We start from the raw sequence: 15,599 nt of genomic DNA, 5'->3' as shown, positions 1-15,599 counted from the left end.
CCAATGGGTAGACATCAAGTTTGAAAGTCAGACAGAATGGCCTTGCTCATGTGCCTCAAGGAGAAAGACCACATTTTCCAGTTTCTCCACTGAAGAAAGATGCAGGGCACCTGTTTGTTTTCTTTTAAACTAAACAGTAGAAGATAAAATAATATAGGTTTAAGGCAAATGTGTCACATTTTTATAGGGCAGACTTGAAGGCATACGCCTTCAAGGTTGGTAACAGTGCCACTTTCCTACAGAGGTAAGAATGCTTGTGTATAGCTGGTCAGCATGTGTTAACTATTAATGGAATGTAGTTGTTAGTGAAACAAAAATATTCACTGGAGTTTGTGTTTATTTGTTTGTTTTGTTGTTGTGTTTTTTCCCCAGAAATGGAAAAGACCAAATGCCAGCATGAACGAGAAGTAGCTCTTGGCAGTGGAGGTGCTTTCTACCCAAGGGATACAAGAGTTGGTCACTTCATTCCCCAGTGTGATGAGCATGGGAATTACCTACCCACTCAGTGCCATTCTGGCAGTGGATATTGTTGGTGTGTGGATAGGAATGGAAATGAGATTGATGGCACAAGAAGTGGGCCGGGAGTTCGTCCACCATGTAAGTGGCTGAAGCAATTGGGGTTTTTTTGTGGATATCTCTCCACCCAAGTGCACTGTCTTCCAAATGTGGGGCTTAGTCTTGTCCCTGAGATACAGCACTGACTTGAAGCAGTGCAGGCTTTTGCTGTCCTGGGGATGATATGCCTCATGCTGCAGCCCTTCACTAACTCCAACAAACATTTTTCCTTCAGCCAGGGCATCTGGACAGCTGTGGTGAGACTCTGAATAAGAAGATAGTTTTCTAGCTTCTTCCTTGCCTAGAAACTGTGAGAAGCCCATACAGTCTCTGCCCTCTGGGAGCTGTGGTAACTGAGTTGCCTCAGGAAATGAAGGATGTTCCTTCCTACATCTTCCTCACTTCAGCTGCAAAATAAGAGTTTTTTCTAGACATTTGGAGGAAAGAGCAATTACAGAGCCAAACATGAAAAAAACTTCTCTGTCAGCCAAGGAGAAAACTTCAGAAGCTTTCTGCATCTGATTATAGTTATTAGTGTCTGCTTATAGGGCTGTTTCCTTCTGAGAAGTCTGACTGTAATTGTGTCTCTGCAAATAATAAGGAGCCCTGTTGTACTGTACAAGCTGATTTTTTCCCCATCTGTTTCCTTCTCTATTAACAAGGTCTAAGCACAGCTGCTCCTCCTGTTGTTATTGGGCCCTCTGTTCGACCAGACACGGTACCTCTGCCGCCAGGAACACACTTGCTCTTTGCCCAAAGTGGTAAAATTGAACATGTTCCACTAGAGGGAAACAACATGAAGAAAAATGGTGCAAAAGCTCTGTTGCATATTCCAGTAAGTAACCTAGTATACTAAGTCCATGTCTTTCAGAAGATTCATTACAAAGATGAAAGTTAGTGTTTGTCTATATAACTTGATTATTTAAGTTCAAAACTCAAATTTTACTCTTGATTAAAATTTCAGTATCACATCAATTTGTCACTGAAAACCCCTGACCTATCTTGTCACAAAGCTTAAAGTTGAGCTATAAAAAGAAATTATTTGCCTTTAAAGAACAGCTCATAATAGCTCTCAAGACAAAAATCTAATCTCACATGTCTCCAACAGCTCATCATATAAACTTCTCTATACTCATACTTCCACTGACGCTCTGACTCTGGTATAAAAATTTAGGAGACCTACAACAGCAGTATGTGGAGAGGCCCTTTTTTCATTCTTGCTCCATCAAAGCTTTTTCCAAAGTCTTAATCTATTCCTCTTTTTTTTAGTCAGATCTCTGCACTTCTTGGCTACATGTATATTTTTCTTCCTTTTTTTTTTTTAAGCTTCCTTTTCCATGTGCAGGCCCAGTGGGTGGCAAATCTTTTTCCCACGCTTCTTACTACTTTCTTGAGAATCTTTGTTCCTTGCAAATGAATTCCTGATGCTGAGAAGGTCTATTTTCCTTCACCTGTGTCACATGCCAACCCTTTCCACTTCCAGTTTCATTGCATTAACTTGTTTTACCTGAGGCCTAGGATTTCTCTTTTCATTCTAGTGTTACCTTTTTTTGTAATAAATACCAATATCTGTCACTGGTTTGGTCATTTTTTGTTTTGTTATGTTAAATTTAGTATTTAGTAAAGCAAATACTGTCTAAATTACACAGATTCACTTCAGTAAATAATACCACAAACTGCTCCAATGTAAGGGTGAAAATAAGCTTTTGACTCTTGTCTAAACTGCTGCTGCAGTAATGTAGAAATAAAGTAAAATACTGTGTGTAAAATGGGGTGGTTAGGCTGAAAGACACATGATTATGAATCCTTGTGAGCTAGTATCATTACTTACTTGAGCTAGCTTAAATGAATTAATTAGATGTATCTTTAGGAATGAACTTCCAAGAGAAGTTCATTAAAACTTTCAATTACAATGAAACTTTCAGTCTCTGCTAAAGCTGTTGACTCTGTGTTGTCTGTGTTGTGTATTTGCAAAGTGACTGTAGAGGTGTTTAGATTGTATTGCAACCTACAGCAGTACGTAAGCTGAGGATTAAGTGCATCTCTTTTAATGCACGGGTTCGGACCATCTTTCTAAGAAGTTGCAAGTTACAAAAGCAGCAGCTATGATGGACCTGGGAATCCATGTCAAATTGTTTTACCCTAAGAGTTTCCTTCACTTGCGTGGAGGAGAGAGTTTGAACTCTAAATTCAGACTCTAGTCCTATCTTTCTTCCATATGATTGTTCCTTGTGCCTGAGAATATTATTTCCAGCAGAATGATTTATGCAGTATTTGTTTAAGCTATGTTTTTATTTTATAACCTTACTTTGCTAGAACATTTTTTTAGTCAAATGCTGTCATGTAGGTAGCACTGATAAAGCACAGCTGTAATGCAATGTTGCATGTCAATGCAAGTCACATTTGATAGAAGTCATTATTTCCTCTTCAAGGGAAAGAATGAAAGAAAGCAAGCATATGAGGGATAAATGTCATGAACTTTCTTTAGATGGATATGCTGGTGAACTTGTGAAAGTCAGACCAGTTGTTCAGTCCTAATGCCTACAATGCCTCTTTGAAATAATGGTAAATGATGTCAGCTGTTTTAAAGGGGACTTAGTACTGAAAGTATTTTTCTAAGCTATGTGATGGTGACTGTCACCCAAGCATTTTCTCTGCCTGTTGTCCTCATCTCCCACCTTCCCTCAAGAATTTTTTTTGTTTCAGCCTTGAGACTTAAAACCATAAGCTGCTGCTGGCCAAATAATTACTGTTTAGCCTAAGCTGATCTAACTTGCTTATTCACCAACAGGACAAAGTTGTTATTGGAGTTGCTTATGACTGTGTGGACAAGATGGTTTATTGGACAGACATCAGCGGCCCTTCGATCAGCAGGGCTAGCCTGAATGGTGGGGAGCCAACCACCCTCATCAAAACAGGTAACAGCATGAAATTCTTTCTCTTGCTACTCCCTAGGAATGGTATTAGAGACTTGAATTTAGTAATGTATACTTCCTAGGGGCTGCCTGAGCTGACTAAAGAGTTGTTTTTATACATTAACATGGAATACCATCTGAGAGTGTCGTTCTGATTTTCTGTGTTCTGGAAGGCAAGGTAGTTGCTGAGTAGCTGAGATTTGGTTATATGTAGTCCTTTTCTCTCCTGACCTCTGCCAGTCAGCTGCCTGCTCTGGTGACCATGGAGGTTGAAGAGGAGAAGCCCTTGGCTTGGGGATCAAAACAGTTGAAAAGTGGTTAGAAACTATTTCAGCTGTGACTTTCCATGCCTACTACTCAAGTTGTAAAATGCAAGTGAGTAAAGCTGCCTCATTTGATTTTTGCCCTTGGAGTTGCTCAAGGATTTGAGAATTGGACTAGAGGGCATTGTGGACTTAGTGCCTTTACAGTTTCTATCTTGTTCTTACACTTGTTCCTTGAAGAATATGCTGCTCACTGCAGTATGTGTTCATTTTCATTAGAAGGGTTAAGTGTAAGCCCATGGAGCTTAGATATTAAAACCTTTTTTGAGTGGAAAGGGTTAAGGGAAATGAGTGGTTTGGAGAACAAAGTGAAGGGTGTTGTGGGGGGTGTGTCATTAAAAAAAACCCAGCAAAAATAGCTGGAGGCTATTTGAATGGAGGCATTTTGAATACTAGTGTCCTGAGGATCCTAGAACACCTGTGAAGTCAAGATACAGGAAGTCACCCTTACTTTGAATCCCCTGCAGCTATTGTTATAAAAAATTAGGAAACTATTTTAGAAAAATGAGCAGCCAGTTTTAAAATTATACAATAAATTTGCTTCAGTTTTCTTTGGATGTGTAGAGAATTGCTGCCTGGAGTTTGTGCTTTGGAATAGTCAGTTTGTGGAGATTCCATTCAAGCTCTTAGGCACAGTGGAGAGATAGGAATAGCTTGGATCCTACTATTGCCCTAGGAGGGGAAAAGGGAGTGCTTAAGGCCATCCCTAACCCTTCCAGCAGTTATAGAGCTTCATAGTTCTGTACAACTTCATGGCTGAGGTATTTGTAAGACCTCTTTTGCTTCCTGACATATTTCATCTGAAAGGGACTAAAGTGTAGTAAGAGCATATTTTTGTGCAACTTACAAATTCTTCAGGAAAGGATTTCTGATGTCAACTTCTAAAGTATTTTTTCAGAATCTGCACTCTTAAAAATGAGGGGAATTACTACTGCTAAAAATTTTATATGGATATGAATGTCTGTCTAATGAGAGTGTGTGTACACATTAAAATTCTTGCAAAGTATAAAATATTGGAAGAATATTTTTGAAGGCTTTCAACTAGATTATATTGATTATTTAAGGTAATTTGAGATGCTTCAATGTCACATGGAAACCTCATGGGTTTTATCTGCTACAAAAAACATTGTATGGGTAAACATCTCATGATTTCTGTTGTTGGCCTAGGAAGTGAGGGCTCTTCCTGAAGAGATTAGGAGGGATGTTGTACTTTACCTTCTATGTGTTCATAGGCATTTCAATAAGGAGTCAGACCAAAATAATACTGAATATTCAGTATTTGAATGGATATCTGCTATGCCGGCCAAAACTGAAACTTTAAAATCTCATGGAATAGGAAAATGCTTCTCTCTCAGAAGACTCATGAGAATTTTTTTTTTTTGTTTAATCCTTGCCTTTTTCCTCCTGTGAGCTCCAGCTGCTTTCTTCAGTTCATGTGTATTTTTGTGGAATGTACTATTTTTGGGTGTTTTTTTTTGTTTTTTTGGGGTTTTTTTAAGTTTTTGTGATCCAAGTTGCATTGCTTTGCAGAAACATATTTTATTGTGGAGCCCCATCCAGTTCTCTATCCCTGCAGCTGTATAACCTGTGGAGGCTTTCTCAGTTCTGCAGCTGTGGAGGCAAGTTGAGAAGAGCTTTCCTTTGTTGTAATTGCTCAAGTCATATCAGCCGTGCATGGCTGTACAAACCTCAAGGACAGAGCCTGGGACTGTGTCAGGCCTGATGACAATATAGCAGGAACATATTTGTGCCTCTGGAAAGACTGGTGATACATGTAGCCTTAAATGTTCTCTTACTTCTCCCTCCATGAAGGACAGTTTTTTCTGGCTCATTATCAACTGCGCAGAAGAGACATTTACTTGAGACTTTCAGTCTCCTGACAAAGAGCTGACATAAGGAAATTGAAACAAGGAAACTAGTCCGGGAACAGGGTCTCCTAGGAATCAGTGGCAGCAGATCTTTTGTCTGCTACTGTCTTCTATTTTCTAAAAGAGTCTAGGAGCTCCTCCACCACCATTTAGTCAGTAATATTCCGATCACAGAGACTGGGAACCCTTCCCCCTGCCCCCAACATGAGCTGTGAGTCAGAAGCAGTGAGGTACATCTTATTTGTTCCTTTCAATCTCTTGAGCAATTAATAAAAATCTGAAATGTCATGTGTGCAGATTAAGGGTGGTAAGTGTAATCCACTTGAGCGAGACAGACTGTTTAAGATATTGTGCAACTGTTATTCACAGCAAAGTCACGGCAGCAAATTTTAGAGAGCTCTACCCAATGTTCTGGGCCAAATGCGTTTTCTCCAGAAAGGTTGCTTCTGTCACATACTGTTTGTTTAATGGCTGTTAGTAAATAAACTTGAGAATTAAAAGAAGGCTAACAGGCCACATTCCGTCAGTATGTGAATCAGCATCTGAAAGGTGGGTTGTTTTTTTTCGATAGCTGGCTGGTGTGAAGGGTCATTTCATCTCTTTTGGAGAGTGACCATGTACAATTATTTTTCTTTTGGAACCGAAATTGGATTAAAATTGATTTTTTTTTTTAATTGACTTTGGCTTCAATACATCCCACATGACCTGCCTGCTCTTTTCAGTGGATGTATGAACCTTGAAAAGTACAGAGCAGTTTCTTATGACTGAATTAAACTTTATATATTTCTTCTGCATCTTTCATCTGACTTAGAAGTTACTAATGCAAAAGCAGTAAGGTCATTATCTGCTATTTCCTGTTGCTTTTGGAACAGCTAACTGTCCAAGAAAAACTGTGCACATACGGTACTAAAACATGTTCCAAAAAGGATTGCTCTGCAAAAACAAAGAACTGGATCTACATTGCATCAGTTAGCTAGTGTCATTGTCTCTAGTGTTTGGAGTTTGATTATGTTTAATTATTGCCTTGGATAAACTTAGCATAAATCCAGTTTTCATGTATGTCAGTGCCAAAGAAGGAGAAATATTAAGGATTATAAATCCATTCTATGGCCTGCTAAGGAGGGTAGAATAAGATCCTGATACTGTCTACTGTTCATTTCTTTGCTATCAACTCTTCTATGTTCACCCCTCAAAGAATGCTTACATATGTGATTTGTTTCTCATAGAGCATGTCATTCTATGTCTTTGAAGGCTTTGTGTATTTAAACTTTGAGGTAAAATGTATGTTCCTCTTCCAAATGACATGAAATAGCTTTTGTTGAACCCCAGCCAGAAAACTTATCTCAGTAAAAAGTTATGCTTATGAGGCTGATGTGTATTGGGAATAAATATAATGCCTAGGAATGTTTTTTCTCTGTTCTCCTCCTGTAGACTTGGGAAGCCCCGAAGGGATAGCTGTAGATCATCTAGGCCGCAACATCTTCTGGACTGACTCTCAGCTGGATAGAATAGAAGTGGCTAGGCTGGATGGGCGCCAGCGTCGCATCCTGTTTGACACTGGCTTGGTGAACCCCAGAGCAATTGTGGTGGATCCTGTGAGAGGGTATGGATGTATTGTCAAGAGATATGTGCAAGCTTAACTTTATTTATTTTATTATTTAACATGAGTGTGTACTCTGTGTTTTTCCTGCTGTGTGAGGATAGGAATAGACTCCCTTTTCCTAAAGCAGCTAACAAACAGAAATGAAACAATCTACTTGTGTCCTGTGTCTGAGCGGTATACTGGAAATAAAACTTATTAAATGGCTGCTAGATAATATTGTGGTATATTTTTGAACAGCTTATCAAATAGTTATTTGTACCTGGCTTTCAGTACATTGTTTGCAGGATGAAAAGCGTTATCCTTACCTAAGAATGCTTTTTTTTTTTCTTTTTTTTTTTTTTTTTTTTTTTTTTTTTTTTTTTTTTTTTTTTTTTTTTTTTTTTTTTTTTTTTTTTTTTTTTTGTGAGATTACTGATCTAAAATACTAGATTAGGCAATCTTATATTTTCATTTCCATCATGACAGCACTTCTTCCTGTACAGTTCCATCTTTGAAAACTCCCATGGTATCTCTTCTGTCATCAGTTTCCCCTCTGTCATTCAGTTGTCTGAGAAGATTCTATTAGGCTTCTATTAGAGGATGCAGATAACTACATGCTTTAAAAATTGAGCCTGTAGTAGTGTCAGTACGAAAGTGTAAATGTTTCTAAGTTATGATTCCAGCCTGTGAAAATTGATGGACTACATACTTTTATGAAGTCTTTGATCAGTCAACATTTTTTTCTCTCTGAATACTGAAAGAAATGCAGGGAAAATTAAAACTAGTACAGAGTCCATAGTAGTAGTGCATGTCTGTTAATTATTGTCTGAACTTGCCTGCTGTTGCCCTTGTGCAACTCAAAATGCTCAAAAGCGCAGAGGCTTTCTCAGTCTTGAATTGATAGGAAGCTCTATTAAATGATTGCTTAATTGACATTAGTACCATACAGAAGTACTGTTTTTTTTAGGGAGAGTTTTTTGAAAGGGGCACCCTGATTTCAGATGTTTGCCAACAAGGTTAGCAGTGAGAAAAGAATGCATATGATCCATGAAAATTGGAGTGACACAAAATTGTATTAAAAAGTAGTGGTCTTGACTTCTCTAATTCCTTTAATACAAAATAGGCTTTTACATCATAGTCACATAATTGTTGATCTGTGGGTGTACATCAAACATCATAACAAGGAGAAACAAATGCACTTTGGTGTGAGAGAAGTGCAGAGGCACAGAGTAATCAGACTGAGGAGAGACCTGTGTTCCATGCAGAACCCTGACAGAGTAGGTCTCTGGGTTCAGGTCAAGCAGCGCAGACTTCCGTCTCATAGTAGACTCTGTGTATGTTAAGGAGTAAACAACAAGGGTTCTTGTGTTGAGAGACCACGTAATTTCTCAGGCACAGAATGTACAACCATGGGGAAAAAACACCACTAAAAAATGACCATTAATAAAAAAGCATCACGGAGTTAATGGCCCTCTCTGAGGATCTCCCCTGAGGATAAACCACTCTAATTCCATTGTATGTTGCTTACTTGATGCAGTGAAAAGAAAAATGTAGTTTCAAATGAATCCCAAATGTATGCCAAATGTTCTTGCTTCAGCCTGAGCAGACATGATGGATAGTGAGATGGAGAACTCAAAATGTAGATGTACATCCTGAATGGTCCCTAGAACCACTGAAATAAAGGTCTTTTTGGTGGCATCTTGCACATAAGCTAAACAATGTAGAGAAAATATTTCTTATGTGTGTGCTTGTTCCTTTTGTTTTTAATGAAAGTATATTTCCTACATCTTTGCTATACTTTTGTGACTTCTACATCGAAGTACAATGTGGTTCTTCTTATCTATTTAAATTATTTAGGCGGTGTGTGGGTTACTTTTGTGTCCTTAGCATTTTCCTTAGTTACAGCAGTCTTTTGAGATCAGTCACTGTCTTGACTCTTGCCTTTTTCTTCCTCTTAAGAAACTTGTACTGGACTGACTGGAACAGAGAAGCTCCTAAAATTGAAACCTCATACATGGATGGCACAAACAGAAGAATTCTTGTTAGAGATGATCTTGGGTTACCAAATGGACTGACATTTGATCCTTATTCCTCAATGCTGTGCTGGGTAGATGCAGGTAAAGAGGTGCTAAAATGCTTCTTCATATTAGTAGTAGAATGAATATGTCCAATCCTGAAATTATGCACTCTTTGGACTACGTGTCAGGCCTCATGCCTTTCTTCTTGGCTTTCATAATCTCTTGATTTATTCGTTGTTACTCCAGGTAGCTGTGAAATTCATACGAGACTCTGTGCAAGCTGAAAGATTTAATTTCTGATCACAAAACTCTAGGATTTCAACAGATGTCTATGTGTCTTATATGTGGCCATCTCTTTACGTAACACTTAGGCCTTTGTAGAAGTTGTTAGTTTAAGAACAGGGAAAAACCACAGATTTATCTAATCTGGCTTACAGAATGTTATCCTGGCACTATTGTTCTAAGACCTGCAACCTGAGACCAAGTCTGGTTTATAGTTGACTGAAGCCAAGGCCTGAAAAAGCAATGCATCCTAAAGATCAAGAGATGAATGTTCTGCCACCAACCCACTGCTCATTTTTTGCCAGTGTCTTATTGGTGAAAAAAAAAAAAAGAAAAAGAGTGCTCTTAATTCTTATTTAATTGTTTGGGGCTTCTTTGGTATCTTCTTGTCTTTCTCCCTGTAGACTCTGGTAGAGATGTCTCCCTGTGGGGCTGCTTTTATGCTTCAAGTCACCTTTCAAGCTTTGAATAAACTAAAATGATCGAGATCTATTTTTCGCCCTAAAACACTTTCTCCAACTTTCAAATATATCTACTTTTATCTCTAATTCCTTTCTCTCTCTGCCTTTCTTTTTCTCACATTTGTCTCTTTTCTCTTTTTGTCTAATTTTAAAACCCACTATTTAGGAGAAACCTACAGGTGTTTACATTCACTAGCATTGCTCCTAGCCTGCAGTAGTGTTGCAGGTAGACTTTTTATGCTCCCTACTTGCATCTAGCTAGATGGTCTTCCTGCAGTCACACCCTCATAGCCCATCCCAGCAAGCATTTTGGGAACATGCTCACCAAATGAGCTTTGCAATAATGCCTTTCAGAGAAGGTTGAACTCTTTAATGGCTGAAGTCTCCCTCCAGAATAGAAGAAGCCTTCTGTCAGCTTCCACACCAGCCTGAGGATGCTGATCTCTGTAGCAGGAATCTTGGCTTGTGAGCAGTGACTGCATGGGACATCTGTGTTATTTTGACTTAGGTGATGTGCCGATTAGCATTAGCACCAAAGTAATTTTCGTTCAATTTTTGGCACATGCACAGATGTGACGTGGAAGAAGGCTTTGACTAAGCAGCGCACTGAAAGACCTGCAGGACTTTTTAGTCTATTCCTGCTTGCATGCTTGTGCTTGTCCTTCATCCTTCATGAGAACTGCCTTGCTCTGGTTCAAAGGCTTAATTGTTTCGCTACGTTCCAGGTACCAAGAAGCTGGAATGCATGAACCCTAACCAGCTTGGTCGACGAAAGATTGTTGAAGGTATTCAGTATCCCTTTGGTGTTACAAGCTATGGGAAGAATTTATATTATACAGACTGGAGAAGGTACGTTATCTGTTAAAGAAATTATTATGCTTTAATATTTTCTTCTCCCTGGTAGAAACTGCATTTCTCATGGCTGACCTCTCACACATTCCTGTTTTGTTGCTTTCCTGGCAATGACTGATGCAGGGTGGAGTGGATCTGTAGAGCTGACCTATTGATGCTGCCAGTTAACTGAGTTTTCATTTTCAGCATAGTGATTTGTCCTTTAAGAAAATGTTTTTAACACTACATTTTTGGAAAAGGAGTGGGCACTAACTTGTTTCCCTTATGGTGGTACTTGCTGAATTGTAAAGGGCAGAAAATCATCACTCTTGGCTTTCCAAGTTAGAACCTATCAGCTGGGAAATGCTATTCTAGAACAGGCTTGTATAAATGGAGAGAGTGTGATATAGGTTTGTCAGTTGACTGCCCTTTTATATCTAGGAAGGAAAGATTGCTTGTGACTAACTGCATTGCTTCTGGAGATCAGGCTCTATCTGAAATACAACATTGTCATAATCATTATGCATAATAGCTTCAGCATCAGCTGTACCATGGAACGTGTTGGAGGGACAGAATATGAAGAATGTGTCAAAACTACTAACAAATGTCCCTCCTGTAGGGCGATGTTGTCCTCTGTTGGAAGTACCTTCAAAATTAGTAAGGAATCTCCCTGCTAAATTTCTTAGCTGCCTAGAATGAAGGTTATAACCTACTTGATTCGTCCAGGAAATATGATGTCTTGGAGAGTTTTACTTCTGGAACCTCTTCCTAATTGTTAAAAAGAGGCAACTTCAGACTTTCTCCACTTCTGGTTTTGGTTTGGTTTTTTGTTTGTTTGGTAGGGTTTTGCTTTTTGATTTTTGCTATGTTGTTTTGTTTTTCCCTGTACTTCCACTTCATCTCTCTTTGGTATATTCTCTTCTGCACGTGGCAGGGATGCTGTTGTAGCAGTGGATCGCACGATTTCATTAGAAAATGATAGCTTCCAGCCTCACAAGCGCTCCCGTCTCTATGGAATCACCACAGCCTTTGCTCAGTGCCCAGGAGGTAAATCCATATGTTTCTCAAGTTTTTACAGCTCCATAACACCTTAGTGCATAGATGACCTTAGTAGTAGCTCCCATTTATAAGCTGCCAACTGATTTAGGCAGCGAAGAACTGGTTGCTGCTTAAATTCCTGTTTACTAAGAAATTCAAATCCACCTCAGTTTTCTTACATAAAAATAGCTTTTGCAGTTGCCACGTGAAAGGAGAATTGGGAGGGGAAAAGGGGCCTGTTCTGTCCTTTGCGAAAGGACAAATGTATGATTAAGATGAGCATGAGACCTGTCAAAAACTGCTGTATCTATCATCACATAAACTGAATGCTGTATTCGCAGCTAGGGCCTTTTTTACTCATTTTTAAGTTTAAACTGCAGAAGTATTATGGCCTTTCAGATCTCCTTAATGAGATCCAGTGTTTTTCAAAATGGAATGTTAAGAAAGCAGCAGGTGGTGGGGTGGCTGGGCTGAGCTGGCCTTTCTGCTCTGTTGAATGTGAAGTTTTTCAGAAATGCTATTGAAAAGAGGAAGAGAGGAAGTTGATACCCTTGAAATATAATTTGGTTTTTGAGAAGTAGCATCACTTTGCAGTAATGTTGCTCTTAGCAAATTACAGTTAGGAGAAGAGTTCACCCTTTTTTATTACAACATGGCTGGAATTATAGGAGTGGCAATATTTTTACTTTAAGCTTAAAAAAAACCCCCCGAGATAATTTTTCTTAAAATTATTCAATATAGGCAACTAAATGAATTTTTTTTTTTTTTTTTTTACTGAAGTCTTGGCTCAGAGCCTAAAAATGCATAAATTAAGGAATCAGTTACATTGCTATTACTAGTTAATACATAGTTTCATTTTGATAGGCAATGTAAAGCTAAACAACATTGTGTGCTCTGAGTATATGCTTATAGCTATAATATTCAGTACCTTGATGTCATTTCTTTCTCATCATGTATTTCATATATTGATGGATGCCTCACCCCTCAGACCACTGCTTCTGGCACTGCCTTCTCTTTCATTTTACCCTTTAATGCTAACACTCCCTCACCCACCCAATTTTTTTTCTTGTTTTCATGGATCATTCCTCAATGTTTTAGTGGTAGGTGGTATCCAAGGATGATGTTCTGTAGCATTTTTGACTTTGCCCCCACATATTACATTTTCTCTACTAGCCCACTCTTTATCCTAATGTCTATGACCATGTGGCCAATTTATGACATGTATTTCAGGAACAGCCCAGTTGATTCATGTTGCCTCTCCCACTCTGTCCTGATATCTTGATCTTTCTTTGATGTGAATATCAATGTGACACAAGGGATATGGTGACTGTTATCTGCCCAAAGCATAGTTTTGTTTCACTCTTAATCTTGTTATGGCTTTTTTTTCTAGTGTAGCCATAAAATCTGCATGTCTCTTGTAGATATCTGTTTTGGATTTTATTGTGGGTTTGCATTTGTTTTTCTTTAACATTTTACGTCTCTTTTTTTTTTCTTTTTCCAGGACATAACTACTGTACAGTGAATAATGGTGGTTGTACTCACCTTTGCTTGGCTACTCCAGGAGGCCGTACTTGCCGCTGTCCTGACAACACAGTTGGAGTGGATTGTATAGAAAGACACTGAACGTTAAAATAAGCTTTAGAGCAGCAGATACCTTTTGGAAATGTGCTGTAAACATTTCACTCCTATCATCACAATCAAGCCCTAAAGATAAGTGCTCCGTGCTGCTGACAGCAAACCACAATGTGCACATGCAGTCACACATACACACAGGCAGTGGCTGTTTTGTAGCAGTTAAGCAAGGCAGAGCTGCCCAGGTTGGGTCCAACTTCACCTTATTCCTTCCAATATTATCCCCTTGCTTTTAAAGGTAAATGTGGAAGCCTTAGTTGCATCTGTGCTGGTCTAGGAGGATGTGTCTCCTGGCAAAATTAAAGTAGCAAATACTGAAGAATGAAGAGAGTGGCCCTACTCAAATCCTGAGACTGGGATGTACCTTGGAGTATGCAGAAGTTATCTGCACAGTGGCATGCTAAGCCCATCACAAGGCCCATGTGGCTGGGCCTTATCTTGAGCTGAGAAGCAACCAGGGGGTCCCAAGGATGAATAGATGTGAGTGAAACACTCAGTAATATCACAGATTTATTGCCTAACTGCATTCCTTCTCACTACTAGTCCTTTCACTTTCAAAACTTGAAACTCAGCTTTTGACCCTTGCATTACAGCAGTACATTATCTGTGTGTTGTAAGGATAATAATTCTCACCCTGGCTCATGTGATCCTTTGCTACAGCACATGATTTGTTATAGGTAATCAACACTGCTTAGTGGATGTATTTGAAGTTTTTGAGTTTTAAGAGATATATTTTTCTTCCATCTGAGGTGGATCCCTGAGTAGTTCCCTAAAACCCACTAAACAAAATTTAGTATTTTGAACAATTGCTGATAGTTCGTCAAAGAATGGATGTTGATTCATTTGGTTTTAAAGAGATGCACAATCACATTTGTTTCCTGAGAGGTTGTAAAGTAGTATTTCTGTGTTTGATTCTATGAGCCTGAAAGTGGTCTCTGAATTCTATCCTAGCAATCCATGCCATGCCATGCCATGTGTTTTTGTAGACAATGAGATACCATGGCAGTCAAAAATCTGATTTTCAGCAAGCTCACCTTGGTTTTGGTTCTTAAAAGAATAAAAGATAGTAATATGCCCCATTTGTGTGCCAATGTTCAATAACAGCAAAAAAAATGTGCTGAAAATCAAAGCAAAGTTGATGTTTTCATCATCACCAGTAAGTTTAGAAAGGGGAATATCAAAATGCATATTCTTATGTCAAATTAACAGTACAAATCTGGGAGTGAAGTTTGTCTTCTACACCGTGTGTTGGGAAGGAAGCAGCAGAGCAAAACAGGGCTTGTGAGGCTTCTGCCAGAGCACATTTCACTACGACATGATCAGAGCAGTAAGCTAACATCCCCTTTTCCTCACTCCCTCTTCAGATGTAACAGTAACAGTTTTAAACAGAGCCAATTCTGAATCCTAACTGTGTGACATCTTCCTCTTAATTGTGTATTTATCATGAAATAACATATAAACATTTTAAAGGTCTTTTTGTATAACTTTTTATAACTTTTAATTCATTCTATTCATACACTTAATCAGGTATATCTTACTGTAAATATCAAACATTTGTTGAAATGAAGGTGCTTGATAACTCTTTTCTCCAGGATTAGTCACATATCTGGTGAAATATTAAAGTTTACACTCTGTACAGGTATCTACAGTACAATCAATAAAAATGGTTGGTTTTTATTTTCTATAAAAAGAATGTTGTGCCTGCAGATGGAATTGATACGTGGTGTCTCAAATCTCTTTTCCTGTTGAGTTCTGGGTTTTAGCTAACTCTCATATCTAGTGATAATAACTTCTCTTCAAAGATGCAGCATTGCAGGGGAAAAAAACTGCTGTTGGGCCTTTTGTCTTTTGGAAACAGTAGGATACCTCTATTAAAAAAATATGTGAGTGTGTTTAAAGAACATACAACTTTCTCTGTGTTGACACAGACTTTTAACTGGGTTGTACACTCCTGCTTACCTTTGTCAAGTAAGCATGAATCAGTTCATACTTCAGACTTCTATCTTAGTGGAAATACAGAACAAGGACAAGACTGAATGGGGACAGAATTTATCTGTATGCTCAAAGATGTCCTGGTACTGAGTTTCTGGGTGC

General features: G+C 38.6%; 1 protein-coding gene across 2 annotated transcripts in view; it reads left to right on the top strand.

The window, feature by feature from the left end:
* Positions 1-15,195, top strand: part of NID1 (nidogen 1) — a 54,557-nt gene extending 39,362 nt beyond the window's left edge. For both annotated transcript variants that reach the window (XM_027900108.1, XM_027900107.1), the window contains exons 14-21: positions 373-597; positions 1,218-1,390; positions 3,347-3,473; positions 7,093-7,264; positions 9,203-9,360; positions 10,730-10,853; positions 11,770-11,882; positions 13,375-15,195. In XM_027900108.1, coding sequence (XP_027755909.1) covers positions 373-597; positions 1,218-1,390; positions 3,347-3,473; positions 7,093-7,264; positions 9,203-9,360; positions 10,730-10,853; positions 11,770-11,882; positions 13,375-13,496 — 1,214 coding nt within the window. In that variant the 3' untranslated portion in view covers positions 13,497-15,195. The remainder of the gene's footprint in view (positions 1-372; positions 598-1,217; positions 1,391-3,346; positions 3,474-7,092; positions 7,265-9,202; positions 9,361-10,729; positions 10,854-11,769; positions 11,883-13,374) is intronic.
* Positions 15,196-15,599: the final 404 nt, after the last annotated feature.

Source organism: Empidonax traillii, unplaced genomic scaffold (assembly GCF_003031625.1).
Source record: "Empidonax traillii isolate 1590-97213 ecotype Southwest subspecies unplaced genomic scaffold, ASM303162v1 scaffold707:size593822, whole genome shotgun sequence".
Lineage (NCBI taxonomy): Eukaryota > Metazoa > Chordata > Aves > Passeriformes > Tyrannidae > Empidonax > Empidonax traillii.
This window is presented reverse-complemented; position numbering and strand designations above follow the sequence as displayed.